We start from the raw sequence: 22,386 nt of genomic DNA on the forward strand, positions 1-22,386 counted from the left end.
AGTTTGCCAAAGCAAGATGGACCTACTACAGTGAATAATGAGTTAGCGCTTGTGGATAGTGTCTAGTGTTACTGGGAGAATTGCAATTGATACTTAAATAAACTCTCAGTAATAATTGTTGTCACTCAGAAAAATAATAAATAAACCGTAGATGATCTAATGGTTTAGGGATTAGGTGAATTTCAACTGTCACTGAATAATGTGCGCAAGTAACAAATATAAAGACACAGCTGACATGAGCTGAAGTGGCATCTCTTCAGTCTCCTGTGTTGTTCCTGCCAGTGACACAACGTCAGCCTTACAGGACAATACCGTTCAGGAGTCGGAAGGCTGACATCTTTGTTCTCCACTGGGGAGCTCAAACAAAGGATGCTGGGACTTTATTTGGTATACATTTCGGATTTATTTTGTAAGAAAATAGGTATTTTCACATGCAAATGTGTTCATCAAAGATTCTGAAAAAAAAGATTTCCCAGTGGATACCAGAATAGTACATAAAGAAATACACAGTTTACAAAAGGCATAGAAAAACAAAAACACACAAATGCATGTAAGAATTAGTTTGTACTGGTAATACAACTAGATTTATTGCAACAGCCCACATGGGTGACTATAAGAAACATGTAGGGAAACACTAAAGTCCTTTTTTTCTGAACACAGACATTATTTTACATAGACAGTCAGATGCTGAGGTTGGACATTATGGTATCCCTGATAAATAGAACCACAAATTACTTCTGATACAATAACATTGTGACATTCTTTCCCTTATAACTCCTTCAGCTACCAGGCATGAGGGATCATTTCAATTTCAGCTCCAACGTGTGTCTTACAAGGTTCTCAATTGCATATTGTGACCATGTAAAACAAAGGAAATTGGGGGAGATAAGTATTATCTTGTTAACATGTCAAATAAAAAGTTAAATTCCTGCACACTGTCAGTACTTTTTTTACATTTTAGCTGAAAATCCTTGAAGAATCAAGGATGAAAATGTCCTGAAATGAACCAACATGGGCATGTTGTACTGCGAAAATGGAAATTAGATGCTCATTATGGGTTGGGAAAAAAAATCCTTGCTAATAGGCCCACACTCTTATAATACTATCTCCCAAATGCACAAAACACAGAAGAGACACTTATGATAGACTATCATCAGCACTAAATTAAAAAGAGCACCTTTATCCTTGGTTTGATGTGTTTGCTTGAAGGGATTTTTTAAATAAACCGAAGTGACATTTCGAAGACACCAGGTTTTCACAGGACAGTGACAATATTCAGAGGAGATTAAAAACCGTTATACAAATAAATGAAAAGCCATTTCTGTCCAGCGAGCAAACTTTTTACTTTGTATCTTATTCACTTTCTGTCTCAGTCACTCAATGCATAAAGACAACAGGACAACACTATTACACACTTAACTCTAGCACAGGGTAATCCATTTGACCAAGATGGCTGCTTGAATTCCATTCTTTTCACTTCAAAACAGGCAAGTCCTAACCAAATAACCTTAAAAAGCTGCCAAAAATGCAGACTCTGAGCAGATGGGGCTTTTACTTCAAGGCACCTCCCTTAAAATGCCCTTCCTATACTTTCCAAAGGGCTCCCTTCTTTGAAAGGAAGGCAGGGGATCCTACTGTTGAGTGTTGAGTGTTTTCACTTCAACAAAACAGGGTAAAAAGTTTAGTCAAAAATCTTGTCTGTGCCGTTTTGTTGAACGGATATGTGGCGCCAATAGGAAAACCAACCAATCAGAAACACTCATTCTACTTGAGCATCCTGTTGTATTGTGCTTTGTATTTATCTAAAGGAAGCCACATCACATGTCTGTCCTCACAACTTTGCATGTCGATGGTTTGTTCAGTTAGTTACTAGTCAATAGTTGCTGGGAAAGTCTCAGATCCTTCACTTAAGATTTATTAAATAAAGATCATAATGTGCTAGATTTTCAGATTCATCCCCTTCCCAATTTCTTCATAAAATGAACTGTGGCTTGTTCATATGCAGCCGCATCTTGGAATGGTTTGAATAATTTGGCACTTCATGTCTTCTTCCCAACTGGCGACATCAGCCAGTTTGTCTCCACAAACAGCTGTGGAGCAGATTTCAGAACAACATTGGAAAAAAAGCAACACTGTTTATTAAAATACATTAAATACTGATACTGTAACATACAGGGAAAAGTCTGGCTTTTTTTCTTTACGATAATAAGTCACTGTATCCGACATATTATAAAAATATACTATGTCATATTTCAATTTTTTTTACAATTTGAAGGCAATTTAATACACATACCCATAAATACCTATACAACTTGGTAAAATAACTGGCTTACCTTTTTCTTTATTTTACAAAAATTATTGAAAAAAAGAGTGTTTTCATAAACAAATACTTGATCAAGCATAAAAATCAAATCCTATTTTGGGGTTTGTTTTTTCGTTTTAAATCCCATTCCGGAAAATGAATAAACACACCTATACAAAAAACAAGTGACGTTTACAAAAGTGTTGGCCACCGTATTCCAAAGCTACAAATATCCATGCTCTTGACAGCATAGCATAATATCTTGGCACTGACACTTGCATCACACTAACAGTGTTTGGTCTCACTATATCATAGTAATGGCTTTAAACCTTTTCCATTTCAATGTTGTGATATTGCAGCCTTGTGTATAGAACACTGTAGCGCTGAGAACACTTATCAGACACAATGCTTGTGAATAGAAAAGGAACACTACAGCTGGTTAAGATGTTGCTGGATGCAGGTAACAATGGCATCTAGTATCTACTCCCCATAAATGTTGCCAGAAGAAGATACCACCAGGGGGCACACAACTACAAGGCAGATGAGACAACAGTGGAGTGCTGAGCAGCCTTGTTCAATAGCCATGAAGAGCCTTAGAGAGAAACTGAGGAGTTGAAAAGTAAGGTATGGAAAAAGGATTGATTATGAGCCTTCTAAAATAAATCACAGGACGTTTCAGATGTAGACTGCATGAAAAACCTGCTGTACTCATCGGTTTAAAAGCAGCAGCTTGTGTAGCAGTTTTCAAATGAACAAACAAATAACAGGGTACATAATATAAACACATCAGACACATATGACACCTTCAGGAAGGTGAATTTCTCACTGCGTTATAAAGTCACTGCCTTAGGCGCTGTTACTGAACATAATTTGATTGCGTTTACGTTGTTGTTGTTCTTGTTAAACAGTACCCTGTCTTTGCTAAAACTTGCCAGAATGTAGTGATGACATTGCATCGTATTATTATGATCATTTATTTCAATTTCCAGAAGAATAAGGATGCCAATGTAAATATTGAGACTGTCTTTGCAGAGGAGTAGCAAGGAATGGTGCTCAGCCAAATCTGGGATCAATCTGATTTGCAAGACAACTCGTTATCATTCAGTAATTTAAAATCCCTAAGAAAGGATGACAACGGACAATAAGATGTCTTGACGAGAATAAAACATGTTAACGACACATTGTGTATATAGTTTGTGTTGGTGTGATGTTTCAAGTTAAACAGTGATATCCCAGACAAATCTAATTGTCAGCTGCAAAATCACATCTTCTTCCACGCACCTTAGTACATAAACAGACTTCTTCTCCAGCTTGCAGGATTCTTAAAGGCACTATGGTGTGTTTAATTATCCCAATAAATGTCAACAACCTGTAATCCAGTAATTTAAATATGCAGGATCTCCATACATGTCATGTTTCAGGGATTAAATCCATACAGAGGGCTTGCCTTCTCCCGATTTGCTGCTGCTGCTGTTGCTGCTACTGCATCCTCCACTGCTGCCTCCTTTCCCATGCTTGAATCTATGCTTTCTCTCTTTATGTGGCTGTGGCTGAGGCTGTGCCTGTATGATATTACTTTGGGGCTTGTCATCCTGGTTGTCCCCATGCTGCTCCTCTGCCCGGTGCTGCTGACTGTATGCCTGGATAGCCGCCTCCAGTTGCTCATGAGCTTGCTGGATCATGTCTTTGTTCAACGCAACGCGGGCCTCCCCTCCAGTAGGAAAGTTATCCTCATTGCTACCAAATTGCTGCTGCTCTTCCTGGGCAATGTTTGCCCGGTTTTGCTTGCATGCCATTTTAGCGTTGCTAAGGTCTGTGTATGGCATCTGTTCTGGTTTGACCACAATGTTGTAGCCAGGTGGAGCTGATGGGGTATTCCAAGAAAAGGGGTAACCAACATAATCTGCAGGCCCATCTCCACCCAACCCTCCCTCAGAGCCTGCCTCAGGCCCTGTCCCCCCTACTGGACCCTCCACACCTCCATTAGTGCCCAGCAATCCCAACTGGTACTCATCCTCCTGAGGTGGGCAGCGCCGACGGCGGAGAATATCACAGATGGTACCAATCCCCAAATGCAGCATCTCCCAGATATTGAGCGTGAGACATAGGACAGTGACACCATACATAATGCGCAGAAAGATGGTCTTCTCTGTAGGCCGCGAGACAAAGCAGTCAACGCTGTGGGGACAAGGTTTCCCCGAGCACACAAATACAGGCTTCACACGGAACCCATACAGCAAATACTGCCCTGCAAGGAAGCCTGTTTCTAGCAGTGTACGAATCACCAGTTGCAAAACGTAAACCCTCATCAGCCCTTCATCTCTTATACGTTTCCGCCCATCATGGCGGATTTTGGGCCTGGGTGTTGGCTGCAATGGATCCCGCAGCCTTTTTGGCGGCTCGATCTCTGGCACCTCATAAATCATGGGATCGTCCTCTTGGTCATCCTCCGCCTCCTCGATGCCCCGGTGCTGCTGTGCTCCAAAGAAAATTTTCCTGGGCTTCCTGTGCGTGTATCCCCCTCCTCCTGTTCTAACTGCAGCAGAGCCACTTCCTCCTTTGGCCTCATCCAATCGTGCAATTTTGTTGACAGCATAGCCCATGTACATGAGAGAAGGCATAGCAACCAATATAATCTGGAAGACCCAAAAGCGAACATGAGATAGAGGGGCAAAGGCGTCGTAACAGACATTCTCGCAGCCCGGCTGGCCAGAGTTGCAGACAAATTTGCTCTGTTCGTCATAGTAGATGGACTCTCCCCCAACGGCAGTGAGGACAATGCGGAAGACGATGAGCACGGTGAGCCACAGCTTCCCCACGAAGGTGGAGTGGTTGTGGATCTCCTCCAGCAGCCGCGTGAGGAAGCTCCAGCTCATGGTGTCGCTGGACAGTGGGGCAGACAGTGTCCCTCCCTCACCTGTTCACAGACTCTGGAGAAAGTAAAGGAGGAGGAAGGGGGAAACAAGAGGGAGAAAAAGGAAGACATTATGAGTTAACAGTTAATAAATGCAAATGTCCAAAACATTTTATTAAAGCAAGTACAAAATAAATAAGCAAGGTGGGAATAGGGATGATTTAATAATTGCTTTAATTAAAATCAGTGTTCTTCTCTAGCTCGGGCAATTCATAAATCCGTAATTTGATCCGTTTTATTTTGCACATGGTATACACACAAGGAAGTTCGAGCTCAGTGCCACAATGAAGTTGCTGTGAAGTTTGGGAATTTATGGGGAACTAGAAGACGAAGCAGGGTGGAAGGAGGATATCCGTAGAAGGCAAAAATAATCCAAATAGGGAATTTGCTATCGTAAAATACACACACACACACACACACACACACACACACACACACACACACATTTAACAGCCTATCTCTTTTTGAAGAATAAATCCTCTTAGTGAGCCTTCTTCTGTGTGAGGTGCAGTTTTCAGGATTGTATTAACTTGACTGGTTTGTTCTGGTTGGGAACTAAATAGCATTTTATTGTGCTTGTTGTGCTTGTTGTGTGTGTGTGTGTGTGTGTGTGTGTGTGTGTGTGTGTGTGTGTGTGTGTGTGTGTGTGTGTGTGTGTGTGTGTGTGTGTGTGTGTGTGTGTGTGTGTGTGTGTGTGTGTGTGTGTGTGTGTGTGTGTGGTGTGTGTGTGTGTGTGTGTGTGTGTGTGTGTGTGAGTGAGCTTGAGCACAGTTTAGGAAGAGAGGGACATGTTGCCTATGTAGGTTATGTCTAGGCTCCAGGCAGTCCATCCAAACCAGCAGAATCAGCAGGTGGCCATGCAGGCACAAACTGTTGGAGCAGGGAGACAGACAGCAGACCCACATTAGCTGAGACAGTGAGGCAGAACCCAAACACTGCTGTCCCTTTGGGCCGGCTGTTGGGTATGAATATGACACCTCCACAGTACTTTCCCTCTTATGAACCCACAATAGCGCATGGCTTATTGTCAGCTAGACTGAGAGGAAAATCGCAGCATGAACACTAGCTTGGTTTGGGGTCTAAAGGGTTTCCAGGGACGATATCCTTACCAATCAGTTGGAGAGCTTAGCCGGAGTGAGCTACAGTTGCAGCAGGATGGAAAATATAGCTTGGAGAGATGACCATGGGCTCCCAGACCTCTGCTTTGTCTCTACAATAGGAGCAGAGAGGGTGGGAATGTTTTGAAAAGGCTTGCGATGAAACATGTGTCATTTTGATCGCTGTGACCATATAAGGATATGACTAGGACACAGAAGGAAAATATCAGGAATTCCTATCCTGCATATTACCCACATACAGTAAGAGGCCAAAAATCACGCTTCAGGCTGGAGTCCTTATGAACGAGCTCACTGTGAGCATCTGTTAGCGTCTGTGCCCGACATGTATGAGTAAGCAACAAATGCCCGGAATGGTGCGTGAGGCATTCACAAGGACACAGAGTCATAACAGAGTCCTTCCATGGTCGATCTCTGTCTGACTTTTCGAGTATTACATAGTTTCATTTTTTTTTACATTCCTCTACTGTGCAGCCCAGTTGTTCTTCCAATAATAATAACCAGATTCGGTCGCAGAAATACATTACACTGCAAAAACGTTAAACTCCTTTGATTTAATATAATTAAAGTTATTGTGCTGTTCAATGTTTGAGGGAAGTTGCTTGATTTTGAGTGCATCTCTGTTTGTTTTTCCTATATATCATGGCTGTCATTTCTGTTATTATTAATTTTATTGGACTTTTGCGAGTTAGTGGATTGAATTAGTTATGACTTACTTACTTACTACTTATCTATTGTTCTGATAGTGCCTTCAGGCTGAGTAGTTTTGCAAGTGCATGCTCTCTCATTTGCCGTGCAAGTTATATGTTCCAGCTCTTTATTTAGCTCTTTAGTTTACACCAGGGGACAATTTAGTCTGATTTGGGATCTTCATGATTGAGAAAAACATTCCCAATAGTTTTCCAAAATGTAATTCTTGGGTGTGATGTAACAGGGACTTTATTTAATGCAATTTTTCATTTTGAGACCCAGCTAAAAACAATCCATGCACATTCAAAAGAGTCCTTTGATAAAGCTTTATTTTTCTTTGTAGTGTTCTCAGTGATTTTGTGCACCAGGAACTGTGGTACTCCCTCCTAACCAGAAGAGGCACTCCAGTCCAGCCTGTCGTGTGCCTCGGGTTAATACTTCTGCTACCTGTGCTTCATATAACCTGCCATTTTGCTTTCTCATCCAATTAATGTCTGCGGGAGCTATTGGGCCAGTTAGGGGTAAGAAGCTCACTTTCTGCATTAAGTTACTTGTGTGAGTAAATCTCCCGAATACCCCCCAAAAACACAGCAAGCAGGCTTTCTGTCTGTTACTCTGATATAAACAATTTGCATCAAAGTGGTGGAAATCATGCCAAACGTGATCACATCTAAAGCACATCAGATGTAAATTCCAAAGTCAGAATAGAAAACAAGGAACACTCAACAAAAGTCATGAATGTGTAATAATGGGTCATTGAACTATCAGTCTCTCAAATACATCTGAGCACATGATATAGCTCATAGCCCTTCCAGAACAGTACTAGGTCAAAGGTCAACAAGTTCACTTCCTAAGGGGTGGACTCTCTACATCAAGATCTCATGCACCGATTCAATCAGACGGTTACAAATACGGTTAGCGTCACTGGAGGGATTCCCTCAGTCATGCGATTTTATCCCTCGGGATCCAAAAAGACTCACATCCAGACAGACTCACAGACAAGCTGACACACACACACACACACACACACACACACACACACACACACACACACCACACACACACACACACACACACACACACACACACACACACACAGTCAAAAATAATGTGGAATAGAGACACAATGTCCATGTACGCAAATAAACAAAAGAATACTGGGACTAACTGAGGTGCTTCTCTTCCACATTACTGACTCATAAAGAAGCCACAGCACTCCAGCTGGAGCGCCCAGGGTCGGGAGGGAGGGAGGGAGGGAGGGAGGGAGGGAGGGAGGGAGGGAGGGAGGGAGGGAGGAGGGACACCAGTAGAATGAGCCAACTATGGAACAAACAGCAACCTCTGCGGGGGACAACTGCAGGTGAATAGGGTTCTTAACTGTTAAACGGGAAGATTTTCTGTTACTGAACACACATCATCAAGGGGAGTCCTGAGCAGTAAGAGGTGAAGGTACATGACAGGTCTGCCAATTCATGGTGTCTGTATATCACGATCCTGCAACAATAACTGTCCTTTAACCTGGTAAAATACCAATCTTTAGAAGCAATTGGTGCATTATAACATTAATATAAACTTTAAAACAGCCAGTTACATGAATAAAGCCTTTGAGATGAGGATTTCAGGACATTCTGTAAAGCGTAACATGCTTCAAATTTGTATCATAAAACATTATAAGTATAAGTAGTAATATGGTCTTTTGAAAGCAACATTTTGACATTTCCTTTGTGAAATAGTTGAATGTTACATGTTTCATTAATGTTTCGACTGCATACTCATGTAAAGGTTCACTATGCATGGTAATGCAGGTTGTCTGTGCTAGAAAAAATCAGTAGTCATTTTAACTATACAATTAACACATGCAACAGGGCAAATATCCAAATTTGCAAAGTGAAAGTTGAATGGAGATTATGATGATCTTTGCGAGAGAAGGCAAAGAATAATTATGCAGATGTTAGATGTCAAGAAAAAATACTTGCAGAGTATCTCTGTTGAAATGTTAATAAAATGCATTTTTGATCATGGTGAAATTTGAATCTTGAAAATATTAGACTTGAACCATTTCTCTCTGTATCCTTTCCTTTCTCCGCTTTTCTGCCTCTACATTGTTTGTGTACATATTACTTCTTGGCGTTGACACACAGAGAAACACACACACACACACACACACACACACACACACACACACATACACACACACACACACACACACACACACACACAATTAAATAAACGGGCCCTGGAGATAACGACCGCACAGTAAAGAAGCTTTAATGAGTGTTTGTAATGCATTAGATGTATTTTCCTCTGGATGAACTTTAATCAAGTGAATCACTCTAACAAATACAGTTATGTACAAAGGAATCGTTTAAAACTGCCTAAAATATTATTGTATATCATTTCTTATTATTTTGTGGTGTGAATAGATAGTTATCTTATTCATATTATTTTGTTTCGGTTATCTGTTCATCTCAGGCAATAGATAAGATAAACATCCGTACTGATGTGGCAGCCATTATCCATCGATCAGCTCACAGCAAACATTAACTTTTTGCCATTTTGCAGAATATGTTTGTCAGTATAGGCTTGGTGTTAACATTTTCTATTTCACCTTTATGAATGAATAAAGATCTGGATGTGGATGATTTAAGTGTCTATAAGAACATCTCATTAATTCTAGTATTTCACATTAGAGCCAGTCACAAACACAAACGCTTCCCCTGAACAAAAATTCAACAACAACATAAAAGAGCTAATAGAGAACTAACTGGGACCCCTGAGCGTGTTCTGTTAGGGCTGATGTTCCTCTGACTGTCATCATTTGAGGGTCTTTACCACAGTGCCCTCTTCCTCTGTTCTGCCAGCAGAATGCTCCGGTTTCCCTGATGCCCCTCACAGCCTCCACCTTGTCCTGCACACACCGCACGTATCAGACTAATCTGCTCATGCAGTCGCTGGCCAGACATCTGTCCATGATAACACCCTTGAATGCCAATTCTGGGTTAAATTGTGGCCGTTATGAAGACAAGAGACACCGTACAAAACCAACAAATTAATGTCACAAAAAGGTCAGCAGCATTTGCTTGTAAAATAACGATATGAGCGGTGATAACCACTATGACACTGCGTGTGGAAAACTGAACTTCAGCAAATGCTTGGCTTAAAAGCACAGGGACTTTCTCATATTCTCCTCCTTCTCTGACGGCTGGATACGCTTCTTTGTTAGGCACTCATATATTCAAATCATTAAGAGCTAAAAATTGATTTCTTATTGACTTTTGATGGTTGACTGTTTTTGTTTCCTTAAATGAACAGCAACTTGGTTTAAAAAAGTGGTAGTGATCATAAACATGAATGCCATGAGTGACTTTGCATTAAGTTGAGTTTACCCACACAGAAAGTTATCAGAGCTGTAAATCACATTCATTGTATATCTACAAAATGGTATGGTGCCTGTTTTTACACACAAACACAGACATGAAACTTGATGATCAATGCACGCGGTCATGACATATAAATAAATTAGAAATTCCAAAAGTCCTAGAAGACAGCACACCCAAATGTGGGCCTCTGGCTCATAAAACGAGTAGCGGAAGACATAAAGGAATTCAAATCAGAAAACCTCACTGGTGAGAGATAGAAACAGAAACCTGAGCATTGTAGTCACGGAACCTCGGCCTCTGAGAAAATCTTGAGAGGAGGAAGTCTTTGCTGAAATGGTTGAACACTCTTCATCCTCATTTTTGCAGGAGGGAGGGGGGTTCAGAACGAGCATTCATCTCTCAGTATTCCTCATTAACGTTGTCCGAAGGGGAGAAACACAACGGTAAACTGGTTCCATATGTTACAGGATGAATCTGAGGCAGGAGCAGCGTCGCTGTGTGCATCTGTGCTTTTTATTTAGCTTCATGCGGAAAACATGTAAATTGCCTTTGTAGCGATGTTTAGTTCCAGAAAATATTACAAAACGTTTAGGGAGATAAAGCACTGTGACCAGACCTTGTCTATACTTATCCCTTTCTCAAGAAGCCTGGCTCCCTTTCTATTTTAGTTTGTCTTCACTTAAAACCGCTTTCAAGAGTTTAAATACAACAACAAAAAGCAGTACAATTATAAAGCAGCATACTTACTCTACTCCTTCTCTCCCAGATACCAGGTACTTTGTCCTTTGTCTCTTTCCCTTTCTTCTCACTTAGCATGCTTTAAAAACAGCCCTGACTTTAAATCAACAACAACATCGAGACAGCAAAAACTCTAAACAAAACACACAGCTCTGCAGACTTGTTCTCTCATGAAGAACCTCAGTGTGTGTGCTTAACCAAGTGTGAGCTCTTCCTGAAAGAGAGAGGGATGAGGGAGGCAGAGCATCTTGCCTCTCTCCCCCTGGTACTCAAAATGGTCCTCACTTACACCCTCATCCCCTTACAAATACAAACTGGGTCATTGTTGGGGGTGGGAGTGTGTGGGTGGTGGGGTTTTAATACCCCCTTTGAAGGGTGAAGGGAGGGTCTGACTGAATGACAGTGATACGCTGGAAGAGGAAGTATGTGGTTTTAAGGGTAACACTAACTAATTGACGTTGTGAGACCTTTGGCCTGGCTTTCAGGCTTTAGAGAGGCAAATTAACTTAGATATGCAGGTATATTTGAATGGATACATGTTGGATAATAATTAACAAGAAATTGCAATTTAAAAAACTCCATTTTCTATTTTGACCTCAAAGATCCAGCATCAGTTGGTCAAAATGCACAGAACTATTCAGAACAACGGCCGTTTTATACCAAGTCCAACGTGTCAAAGCAAAACAAATAATTGATGCCCAACATGCTGCATGTTATCAATGCCAGGAGGATTTGGGCTTCTAAAAGAAGGCCAGTGAGTTTAAAATAAACTAACAACACTGTGTGAACACACTGAAAGTCATAGAGGACATTTTTAAGTCTTTGAGATAAAAGTTGGGATTCATCCTAATAATCCTTTGTTTGATGTACACCAGACATACTGCAGTTTCTGCCTGCAGATATAGGCCATCGGTCATAATCCTAACCATCATGTTCAGCCTCAGCATGCCCTCAGCTCTCCATCACTCTGCCTCCTCTCCAATGCCCTTTCATTGAGTTTTAATCATGTAACGCTGTGAACAATAAAAGTTGTTCGTTTGATAATCCACTCACCAGCAGTGGATGCTCAAATTAGTTCTGCACGCTATCTCAGCCTCTTTCCTTATCCCTCTCCTCTAAGCGGACCAATGCTATCACCAAATTTCACAGATCATGCTGAGAAATCGGAGGGAATAAATCCTCTTTAAATTCATCACGTCTATCAAAGTCCACGGCTTCTGTTTAATACATGTTGCTTTAATGTACGGCTATCACATTTTGTTTTGATGAATGTGAAGTTGATAAATGGGTAATATTGGTAATAACCTTGAATAATGTGACACCCCTTTGATGTTAATATTTTATTGAGCACTTTCTCCAGTCATAAGGATTTTTATAAAAAAGGGTGATAGATCTGATAATGATTTAGTTGTCAATCAGAATTAAGGCCTTTCCTTTGTGGCTATGAGTGTTTCTACAATAAAAAAGACGGTTTTTAGTATAGTTCACATTGTGAGCTGATAAAATAAACATTGAAACTTAATAAGGTGGGATTTTGATTGAGCTGTTGATAAATACTATCCTCTCCAAATCAGTTTTGTGTTTTTGACATAAAATTGTCCAATCCCAGTTCGATGGGCATTTGATATCCCACATATTGTGTGACTTACTGTAAATATAAAATAGTTTAGGTTGTTGTGTACTCTCTTGTATGCTACAGTAAATCAGTATTGGCCTACTATGACAGGTATACATACTTTATGTAATAATTAGTATGGATTTGGGACACAACTGCACCAGTGTTAATATAATATGGCAAAACCGAGTATTATTGCTAATAGTTTGAATCCTAAAAGATATGATCAGCTCTTAAGACAACTCTTCATAACCAATAATGCTGTAGTTTCTTCTGTTGCCATAGCAGTCTCTATTAACGACAAACTGCTGACTTCCTCATATCACAACAATGTATTTGACAGAGAACCTAGTTAATGACGCGGTGCAAATCGCTGGACTCTTTACTGGCGCTGTAACATACACTCTTTATCCTTCTTCAAACGGAGCTATGATAAGATGTAGAGATTACTTTGTGTAGCCTGGTGGCCACTGAAAGTTATTCACTTTACAGGTATAAACATGAGAAAACCTGCCTGCGGAGATCAGACTGGCAACTCCTTATCCATATCCTTCTGAAAATCATATCTGTACTTTTTGTGCTTTCATTGGGTTTGTGGCCTTTACCTTCTTTTTTATTTTATTGATGATTTTAAAGATATTATATTGTTGTATTTTAGTCAATTAATGTTGTATAACTTATTCTCTATTGTTTTTACCATTGATGGTTTGCACTTTGTACAATTATTTAAAAAATTGCAACTGTATATGAATAAATACATTAAATAAAAGAACATTTTAAAATGATTATTATTTGGGTAAAGTGGAGTGCAATATACAATCATCGTCTTTCAAATGTCAACAGGTGATATTTCAGAGCTAACTGCGGTATTTTATTCTTTGTGGGAATATAAAACACCTTCCGTGGGTCCCATCCATTCTTTAAGGGACTATATACAAAATAATTGAGAATGCATAGAGGCGCGTGTCATTTGATACTTACAGGATATCAATGCATACATTATACATGTAGTTTAAAAACATGAGGATCATGTCAGATTATGAAGCAGAACATTTTTTGATTTTCTCCTACTGCTCGGCACAAAAGCAGGATCTTCACTTCTTAACATTTGAACCATCTTATCAACACTCAATCTCCTGCCATATAAGCAGCCTTAAAAAAAAATACAAACATCAGTATGTCATTAAACAGACTGCTCTTAGATGGAATAAGGAGATTGGGGTTTCTTTAGTCCCATAATCCTTCAAACTGTCGGCATAAACCAAGCTAATTAGGGCCCGAGCACGAAGTGTGAGGAACCTATTGTTATTGTAGGAATTATTCTTCACTATTCTTCCCGTTCTTAGAACCCATTTTTGAGGGCCTTATGACGCTTCAAAAGTTGTATAATTGTGCACAGACGCCAGGACCGGTGAAAAATGTGACATTCTGGAGTCAATGGGTTCAAATTGTCCAACCTACTCGCTAGCAGCACCTATGAAAATCCCATTTCGGAGTTGCACCGTAAATCTGAATTACCTGAAATTGTGCACATTTATCCGTCTCGACGTGCTCTACAAATTATCCTCTTGAACATCTAAGCTCCGCCTACTTTTGTGTGTGTTGGAATTAGCATAATGTTCAAAACAGTGAAATATTCACTTACATTTCAAATTTTTGTTTTTCGACACCAAACTTAGTATATACCATCTTTGGAGGGTCACACACATTACCCTAGGAAATGAGCATGTTCAGTCAATAAATATGGCTGCCATTAATCAAAACGTATTTGCAAAACGGCGGGGCTTAGAAAGAAATGCTCATAACTCATCAACAATGTATCAAAATATCACAGATTTTGGTGGATAGGTTCAGTCTGTCTTGGGGAATAGGCACACTAAAGCATTTTCATTTTGAACTATAGAGGGTGCCAAAAATACCACTAATTTATAACTCAAAATCATTTTTCGATAAAGCCGTGGGCTGTGACGTGTGTCGTGTGTCCCAAAAATCGCAATTTTTTGTTAAAACAGCTCAGTAGCGCCCCCTATTGTGTGGTAGTCACATATAGTTTCTCCGAACTTCACGAATCTTGACACAGACATTCCTCATGGAATTGTGGACATATTTTTAATTTGCTTCCATTAGCCCCGCCCCCCAGAAAGTTGGGAAATGATCGGAAATTTAGAATCCAGGACAAGTTCAGCCCATATCCAATGTGATGCTGAATTGTGAATAGTCGATCGCTCAAACGGGGAGCTCGTAAGCTAACGGAGAATGTACCATTTTTTACGATTTACATGTCACAAACTACTCCAAACTACTCGCATACAGTTTTTACGATATTCACGAAACGCTTTATTATGGGCATAGATATGTCTCATAATTATTTGTGTGAACATAAAAATAATTTGTGTGTAAATATGTGATTTGTAAATGCAAAACACCATCCACAAATGGCTTCACAAAACTTTTCGGAGTTTTACGGGGCGTGGTTTGCAATTCGCCCAGCCAATCAGAAATTGGAATATTTTCCTCCCCAGGAAAGTACCACCTCTCTAGCAGGGACTGAAAAGGTTCCCGAAAAAAAGTTCTAGTTCCAGATCCAGGTGTGAATGCAATATCCCAGGAACTATCTGAACTATTCCTGGGAAAAGTACTCCGGTATGAAAGCACCTTAATTAAGCCTCATTACATCCACTGGTATAAGTCATGGGCCAAACATTTGACAGCAAGTCAGGAGGTCTCTTGTTCAACTCTGACTGTCTCCCTTATTTAAACACTGATAGTAAACAGTCGTTTTTTGTCTCGGTGCATCCATATACAAAATGTGAGCAGACTCAGTGAGAAAGCTCTGTAGGTAAAAATGTGAATTCATTGAATGATACAAAACAAATTATTTGTTGAAAGTTGAAGGATCAGAAGAGGTCCCAACATTAATGTAGTAAAGATAAGGATGTTCAAATCGTAAATGCTCTCCTTGGCACAAACTGTTCTTGTAATTATGTTTTATTTATGTTGATCATTGTTCTACGGCGTAACTGCAACAAAAGCTGTTCACAAGATTTACAGTCATGAAGTACATCAGTTGTTTAGCAGTTTAAAATTCCTAAAATGAAAATGAAAATTATAGTATAATATGACACAAGGAAGTAATGGAAATAAGTCATGCTATGGTAATGGTACTTAAAGATTTATTTATTTAGTGGAAATACGCTGACCAGTCACAAATCATCTCCTGTTTAGCTGAAAAAGTAATTATTGTATATCTTTGGTTATAAAAGCAAGGAAAGGAAATCATGCATATATCAATTTGTCAGAGATGACAAATATTGTAAAACTACAAACAGTGAAGATACACTCTCATAAACAAAAAAATATTGATAAATAGATAAAACAGGATAAAATGACAGGATTAAATATATTAGGAGGAAGATTAATTAAGGCAAACCAAGACCTGAATGAGGCAGTTCAATGGTCCCTAGTTGATCACTGCTTGCCCCATGTGATCCCGTATATGAACTCATGTAAACATTGTGTGGAAGCACTGAGATACATGTCTATTCTGGCCAAACTAATCAATTTATATGCGGCAGAATGAATGCATCAGCACAAGAGGAAATGCCAACTCAACTGTGCCATGTGCAAGGCATTATTAGCTCTGTGTGAAATGGCTTAACCTTTTTTATATAATATTCTGTTAAATTGTAAGAGTATCTGTAGAACAAAAACACTTCAGTGAATCAATATTTATGCAAAGTGCTCACTGCAGGTTAAACAGCATGTTTTTGATTGTTTTATTTAGTATTGTATAATTACAGCTGCTGATTAGTGCTGCAGCCATGGGCTAAATATCATAACAATTATCTGTAGTGTGGTGTGTGTGTTTGTCTGTGTGTAGTGTCTGGCTTGTACAACACCAGTAGACTTTCAGTACACAGTTGGACTGATGTGGCTGCAATGTTACATACATGTCTGTTCAATGTGCCAGTTGTTGGCAATCTCAATGTCAGGATTACTACTGGTTTCATTTGAGACACTGCACATACCCCCACACAAGGGCTGCGGTGCTTTTAGGCTGCATAACACAACACTGAGGATTTGTGTGTATTGTCTCCACAGGGGGCACCCAGAATTGAACTTGGGACCCTTGATCTGCAGTCAAATGCGCTGAGCTATACCCCCGCTCCGCTTAGTTTTTTGCGGAGACGGCATGAAGTTGTTAGATGGATGGTTGGGTGGTAGGACGGATGGACATAACACCATGGAGAAATAACTATTTGATCTTATCTATTCAAGTAAGTATTTTTTTATTTTTGTTCATGTTATTTTAAGAACACTTTATTGTTTTATCCCTTGGTAAAACAATAATAAAAGAGTACCGTTTATCATGTGTTCACAATAAGGATCATGTATCTCCTTGTCATGTATAACAGGGTTTTAATATGTTACTGTAGTTCAGCCTTAACTGCAGGAAAGTCCTTGGGAAAATGTATCCATTGTAATTCTTTAGTGACTAGCAATGAGCAAGTTGAAATTGGGGTGAGTGGAAGAAGTACAGCCTCTACGCACACATGCTCATTATCAAACACAAACATTCAGAGTGAACCGACAAAGTAAATACTGTATTGAAAGGGAATGGGATTTCTCTTCTGCTTTTTGGTGAAATGCAGCATTAAATAGAGCTTAGATTGCAAATAAAACAGTTGATATCTGGATATAGCTCAGTAATCTGCAGTGTTTGACTGCAGATCAACAGGCCCCCAGTTTAACTCCCAGTGCCTCCTCTGTTTATTGCCAATACAAACAGTGTTCTGTGTATGTTTGAACCAGCTCTGCAGCATGTTAAAGACAACAGGCGAACAATAGAAGAGCTTGCAGCTCTGTAAAAAAGGCCCCACAACTTAGAGTTTAAACCTCAAAGTGAATATATCTGCACTTTCCTTGAGGTTCGGAGTTTGAATCTTTATGGTTTTTGCACTTATTGTAAGTCGCTTTGGTTAAAAGCTCAGCCAAATGAAATGTAATGTAATACGAGCTGGCTTTATTATATAGAATAGATCCTGCTGGTTATTTTGCCTTTAACATCTTCTTCATCTTTTCACATGACAATTTATATGAGGTTTGTTGCCCAAAGTCTTAAAAATAAGATTATAAGAGCCCTGAATCAAACATGCTTACTATACAAATGTATTATCCTATATAGTTGCTGTCACACTCATGTAATTATAGCCGCAGTGCTGGAATATAAAACAAACTCTTATAAATTCCTTTTTGTTTGTATAGACAAATTACATGACATTAAAATGGCATTGTTATTTTACTTTAGCATTTACAGAATTGTAATACATTTATTTATTTATTTTCCTTACTGTTTCTTCAGAACCCCATAATTATTTGCAGTAAAAAACAGATTGTTTTCTTTGGTATTTATGAATCTCGAATCACATGTACAGCAGCAGGACTGAGCCACACTTTATTTCATGACTGCCATAAAAAGTATTTAAGATTCTCATTTCTAATTAGCGACAAGAGAACCTGAGGTGAACGGATTCTGAGGCTTCTCCGTGAGCCTGTGTATATTATCATCCATAATCATGCATGCCAAGTCACACACACACACACACACACACACACACACACACACACACACACACACACACACACACACACACACACACACACACACACACACACACACACACACACACACACACACACACACACACACACACACACACACACACACACACACACACACACACACACACACACACACACACACGGAAGAACACAGCTAGCACCTCCTCAGGCTCGGGCTCACCTGCACACTCAAGCTCATTAGAGAAGAAGGGAGGAAGAGGAGGAGGGCCTTAGTGAGTGTGTATGATATACTGTATGATAAATTAGAGGTAATATTTGTCCTAGTAACCAAGTTAAAAAAACATTGGTAAAGCAAAGTGATCACGAAGGAAAAAAATGACTGTGTGTTTGTGTAAGTATGTTTGTGTCTACTTGTGTGGGTGCATGTGCAGAACACCTTTGCCTTTGATGACAGGTTTAGAGGGCAGAGGGAATGTGTGTGTGCGTGTGCGTGTGCATGTGTGTGTGTGTATTTATGTCTGTTTTAATATGTGCTCGCAAAATACTGTTCATGTGTTATTTTTATTCATATTATTCACATTTTCCATGGAAGTGGCCAGTCCTTTGTTACAGTATGTGTTCACTTGTCTGACAGATCTGTTCCTGAGGCGGCTGCTGCTGCTGCTAAATATCACACACCTGATTGCACAGAGAGTGCCGCTCCCTCTCTTACTGTGTCTTCGAAGACCCTGTTACCATGCTAATAATACCCAAAAAATCACACAGCACTTTCACCTTTATTAGTCTTTGTCAGTGAGCCCAAACAGCACATTTGGGATTAGGGATGACTTAATTTGCAGCCGTGTATCCTTAAAACCGCAGGAGCTGAAAAGCTGGGCAGAGGGAAGACGAATAAAGGAGATGAATGGTTTCTCTAAATAACATCCCAAATATGAATAAATACCACAACTGGTTCCACCATCCACCCTATCTGTTTTGCAGTGGTAGCTTGTGCATGAGGCATTTATTGGCTATTATGGCAGAAATCTGATGATTTAAAGAGCAAAAAGCATTAATCTGTGGTTGCAGTGCTGCTGCTATATAATACAAAAATGATGTTACATGATAGAAATACAACCGTTGAATAACATTTTCAGATATTTTGCTGTCAAATAAATGCAGTGGAATAAAAAGCACAATAGTTTCCGCTGAAAATCAGCAGATGCTGCTACAGACAAACATGTAACCTGATAACATGATTATCATTAGTAACACAGAGCCAAGTAGATACAAATGTATCAAGGTCGCATGAGACGTTTCATGTAAATCTGTTAATTGAAATTCCGGAAGTTAAAATGGCTGCACGTTTATTTTTGTAACTTTGTAAAAACCCACTTATACAGCTGGATTTGCATTGAGTGAATTGAAGCAAAAAAGATTTAAATGGCATCAGTCTTGCTATTAAAGCAAAGCAAAACATCAGACAAACATGGAGGAGGAGCAAGCTCTGTGTGTGTGTGTGTGGGGTGTGTGTGTGGTGTGTGTGTGTGTGTGTGTGGTGTGTGTGTGTGTGTGTGTGTGTTGTGTGTGGTTGGGTGTGTGTGTGGTGTGTGTGTGTGTGTGTGTGTGTGTGTGTGTGTGTGTGTGTGTGTGTGTGTGTGGTGTGTGTGTGTGTGGTGTGTGTGTGTGTGGGAGCAGGGGGAGTGCTGTCCCTTGTCTCTGCTCAGTGTGTGCAGCAGCTGCAGCTTTCAGCCCTCAAGTCTGCACTGTAGGGCCATTCTGCTGCCTGAAAGACTGATAGATACAAAGAGCAGAATAGTGATGAGAGATGACTCTGAGGACAGCTCTGATGGTGATCTCAAACTCACTCATTCCCCCTCTGCATGTTGCAATTTAACATTTCTATGAAGGGAAAACAAAAACCACGCTTCCGGGTCAAATATTCTGCTCAGGCTCTGAAAAAGGGTCCGCACCGAGCTGTTTTTGGATGAGGCCGACACGAGTGTGGATTTAAGAATCTTGACTGAATTTAGAGAGAGTTAGTTCCCTTCGTCCTTCCCCTGATATACGGTCCTTAGTCCTTTGTCGTCCTCTATGAAAGCACACAGGGACCAAAAAGAAGAGAAAAAGCCACGGATACAGATGCTGACCTACGCCCGATGCACACATATGTTACAGAGGAAAACCCTGCAAGCGAAACAATCAATTCTCACACTCTATAGAAACAAACTGGCATGCACCTAAACACACAAAGGGGGCTAAACACGCATGGCGCCCACAGTCTAATGAGACAAAATCTGAGAGAGTGCATGAGTGGAGTGCCCTGTTTCAGCCCATGGCACCGAGGGCTGTGCAGAAACAAAGCTCTCATGCAACACCCCCATTCGTAGTCTGGCACTAAGGGTAGAAAATAGAGCTCACTGGCAATCCAGCTCACAGTATGGAGGTCTTATAATATCAGAAAGCGGGGGACTCACTCTGCACACTAGTATTCTTCTTCACCATCCCCCACCTCCCTGACTGTGGGCCCTCGCTACCCGCCCCCACAAATCCCAGCATACCCTCACCCTTCCGTTAACCTCCCTCATTCTGCTCTCTCTCTCTCTCTCCATCCCCATCCCCCTCTCCAAAACCTCCACTTCCTCCTCCTGATCGTCATCCACGGAGAACCTAAGGACAGACGCTCTTTACACATCACAAACACTGTGTGCCACTGGATGAGAATAATGGTTCATTCCAAGCTGGAGGTCACGTATACAGTACGACAACTGTGGGCTGTTAATACCACCCAACCATAAAACTGAAAAAAAACGTTTTTGAAAGGATCTTGGGTAACAGATTTGGGTCTGATTATTGCAAATAATGTAGGACTGCAATGTTTATTTTCATTATTGAATTACATTTCTAAATTAATGTTCTATAAAATGTACTTTTGCAATTGTCCTTTATATTGTTTATGTTTAGATTTGTTCCCCTATTCATTATAATTAAAAATAGTATTAAGAATATTAGTATTGTTGTTATTTTATTTGTTTTCTTTCTCACACATTCTGGCTACTGGTTCTTGAGAAAAAAAGGCAAAACTATATGGGCATGTTTGCGCTGTTATATCACGTTTTAGTAATTCCAATGTAAAGTTAACAATTAAAGAACAAAATATAGGAACAAATTATGTTTAAATCCCATGTAAATGTCATATTGTCAATTCTTTTGTTGAACAGCTGTGCCTGAGTTTGGAATGTGGTGTAGGGAAGTGCGTTAACAGCAGCTCAAACATTTGCGAGTTTACCTCCAGATGCCCCTTGAAACTGTGTACATATAACTCAAGTACCACTTTTACCTTGTCCTGTCATACAAGCCAAAAGGTGGAGCTTTGCACGGGGAAGGGAGTTTATGTACATACTGTAGCAGCTCTGTTTTGAGTCCATGGCAGCCACTGAGAAGCAAACAGAGAAGAGAAAACAATTTCCAAACAAAGACACAGATTTACTGTACGGTTGTTTGATCAATCTATATTTTAAAACCTAAGGTGTACATATTTTCTCTTACATTGTTTTGAATATGGGAAGGGTAGTTTCCGAGATTTAAACCTACATTTTTCAGAGGTGGCATCTTTTTTAATAACACTTGGACCTCAAAATGGCTTCCATTTTAATGAGAGTTTCAAGTATCATCTAATTTTTTTGAGGGCACCTCTAAAACGGCTTTCAACCCAACTTTGCCTCATAAGCTCAGCATTAAAAAAGGACGTAGTTAAGAAGTGAATGTCTATACGTGTCACATGATTTATGCTGCAGACAATCTAGTTTTAAGCTTTTTTTTAAACAAATCATGTTTTATCTAATGAAGATGAAATGAAGATTTTTCATTACAATTTACTCATGACAAATAAAGAAAATGTGTGCCCAGTGCACACGGACACCCTTCCTCTTGTCTGTTAAAAATATACTCTGTATGCCTTCACAAGTGGCAGCAGTAATGTGATACAATATCAATATTACAGTGGAAAGCAGCAGTAACCCCCCACAGAGCAAAATATGTTCAGACTTCAATACAGGGGTCCAATTACC

General features: G+C 39.9%; 1 protein-coding gene across 3 annotated transcripts in view; it reads right to left on the reverse strand.

Annotated features, from left to right (window-relative positions):
- Positions 1 to 384: 384 nt before the first annotated feature.
- LOC117548270 (gap junction gamma-1 protein) overlaps positions 385 to 22,386 on the reverse strand; it is a 50,181-nt gene continuing 28,179 nt past the window's right edge. The window contains exons 1-2 of one of the 3 annotated variants that reach the window (XM_034219427.1): positions 11,149 to 11,283; positions 385 to 5,232 (exon numbers count right to left, since the gene is read on the reverse strand). In XM_034219427.1, the coding sequence (XP_034075318.1) occupies positions 3,727 to 5,178 (1,452 nt within the window). In that variant the 5' untranslated portion in view covers positions 5,179 to 5,232; positions 11,149 to 11,283 and the 3' untranslated portion in view covers positions 385 to 3,726. Of the gene's footprint in view, positions 5,233 to 6,325; positions 6,339 to 11,148; positions 11,284 to 22,386 lie in introns of those variants that run through there. The other 2 variants (XM_034219428.1, XM_034219426.1) reach the window with 2 other exon arrangements.

This window comes from Gymnodraco acuticeps, unplaced genomic scaffold (assembly GCF_902827175.1).
Source record: "Gymnodraco acuticeps unplaced genomic scaffold, fGymAcu1.1, whole genome shotgun sequence".
Lineage (NCBI taxonomy): Eukaryota > Metazoa > Chordata > Actinopteri > Perciformes > Bathydraconidae > Gymnodraco > Gymnodraco acuticeps.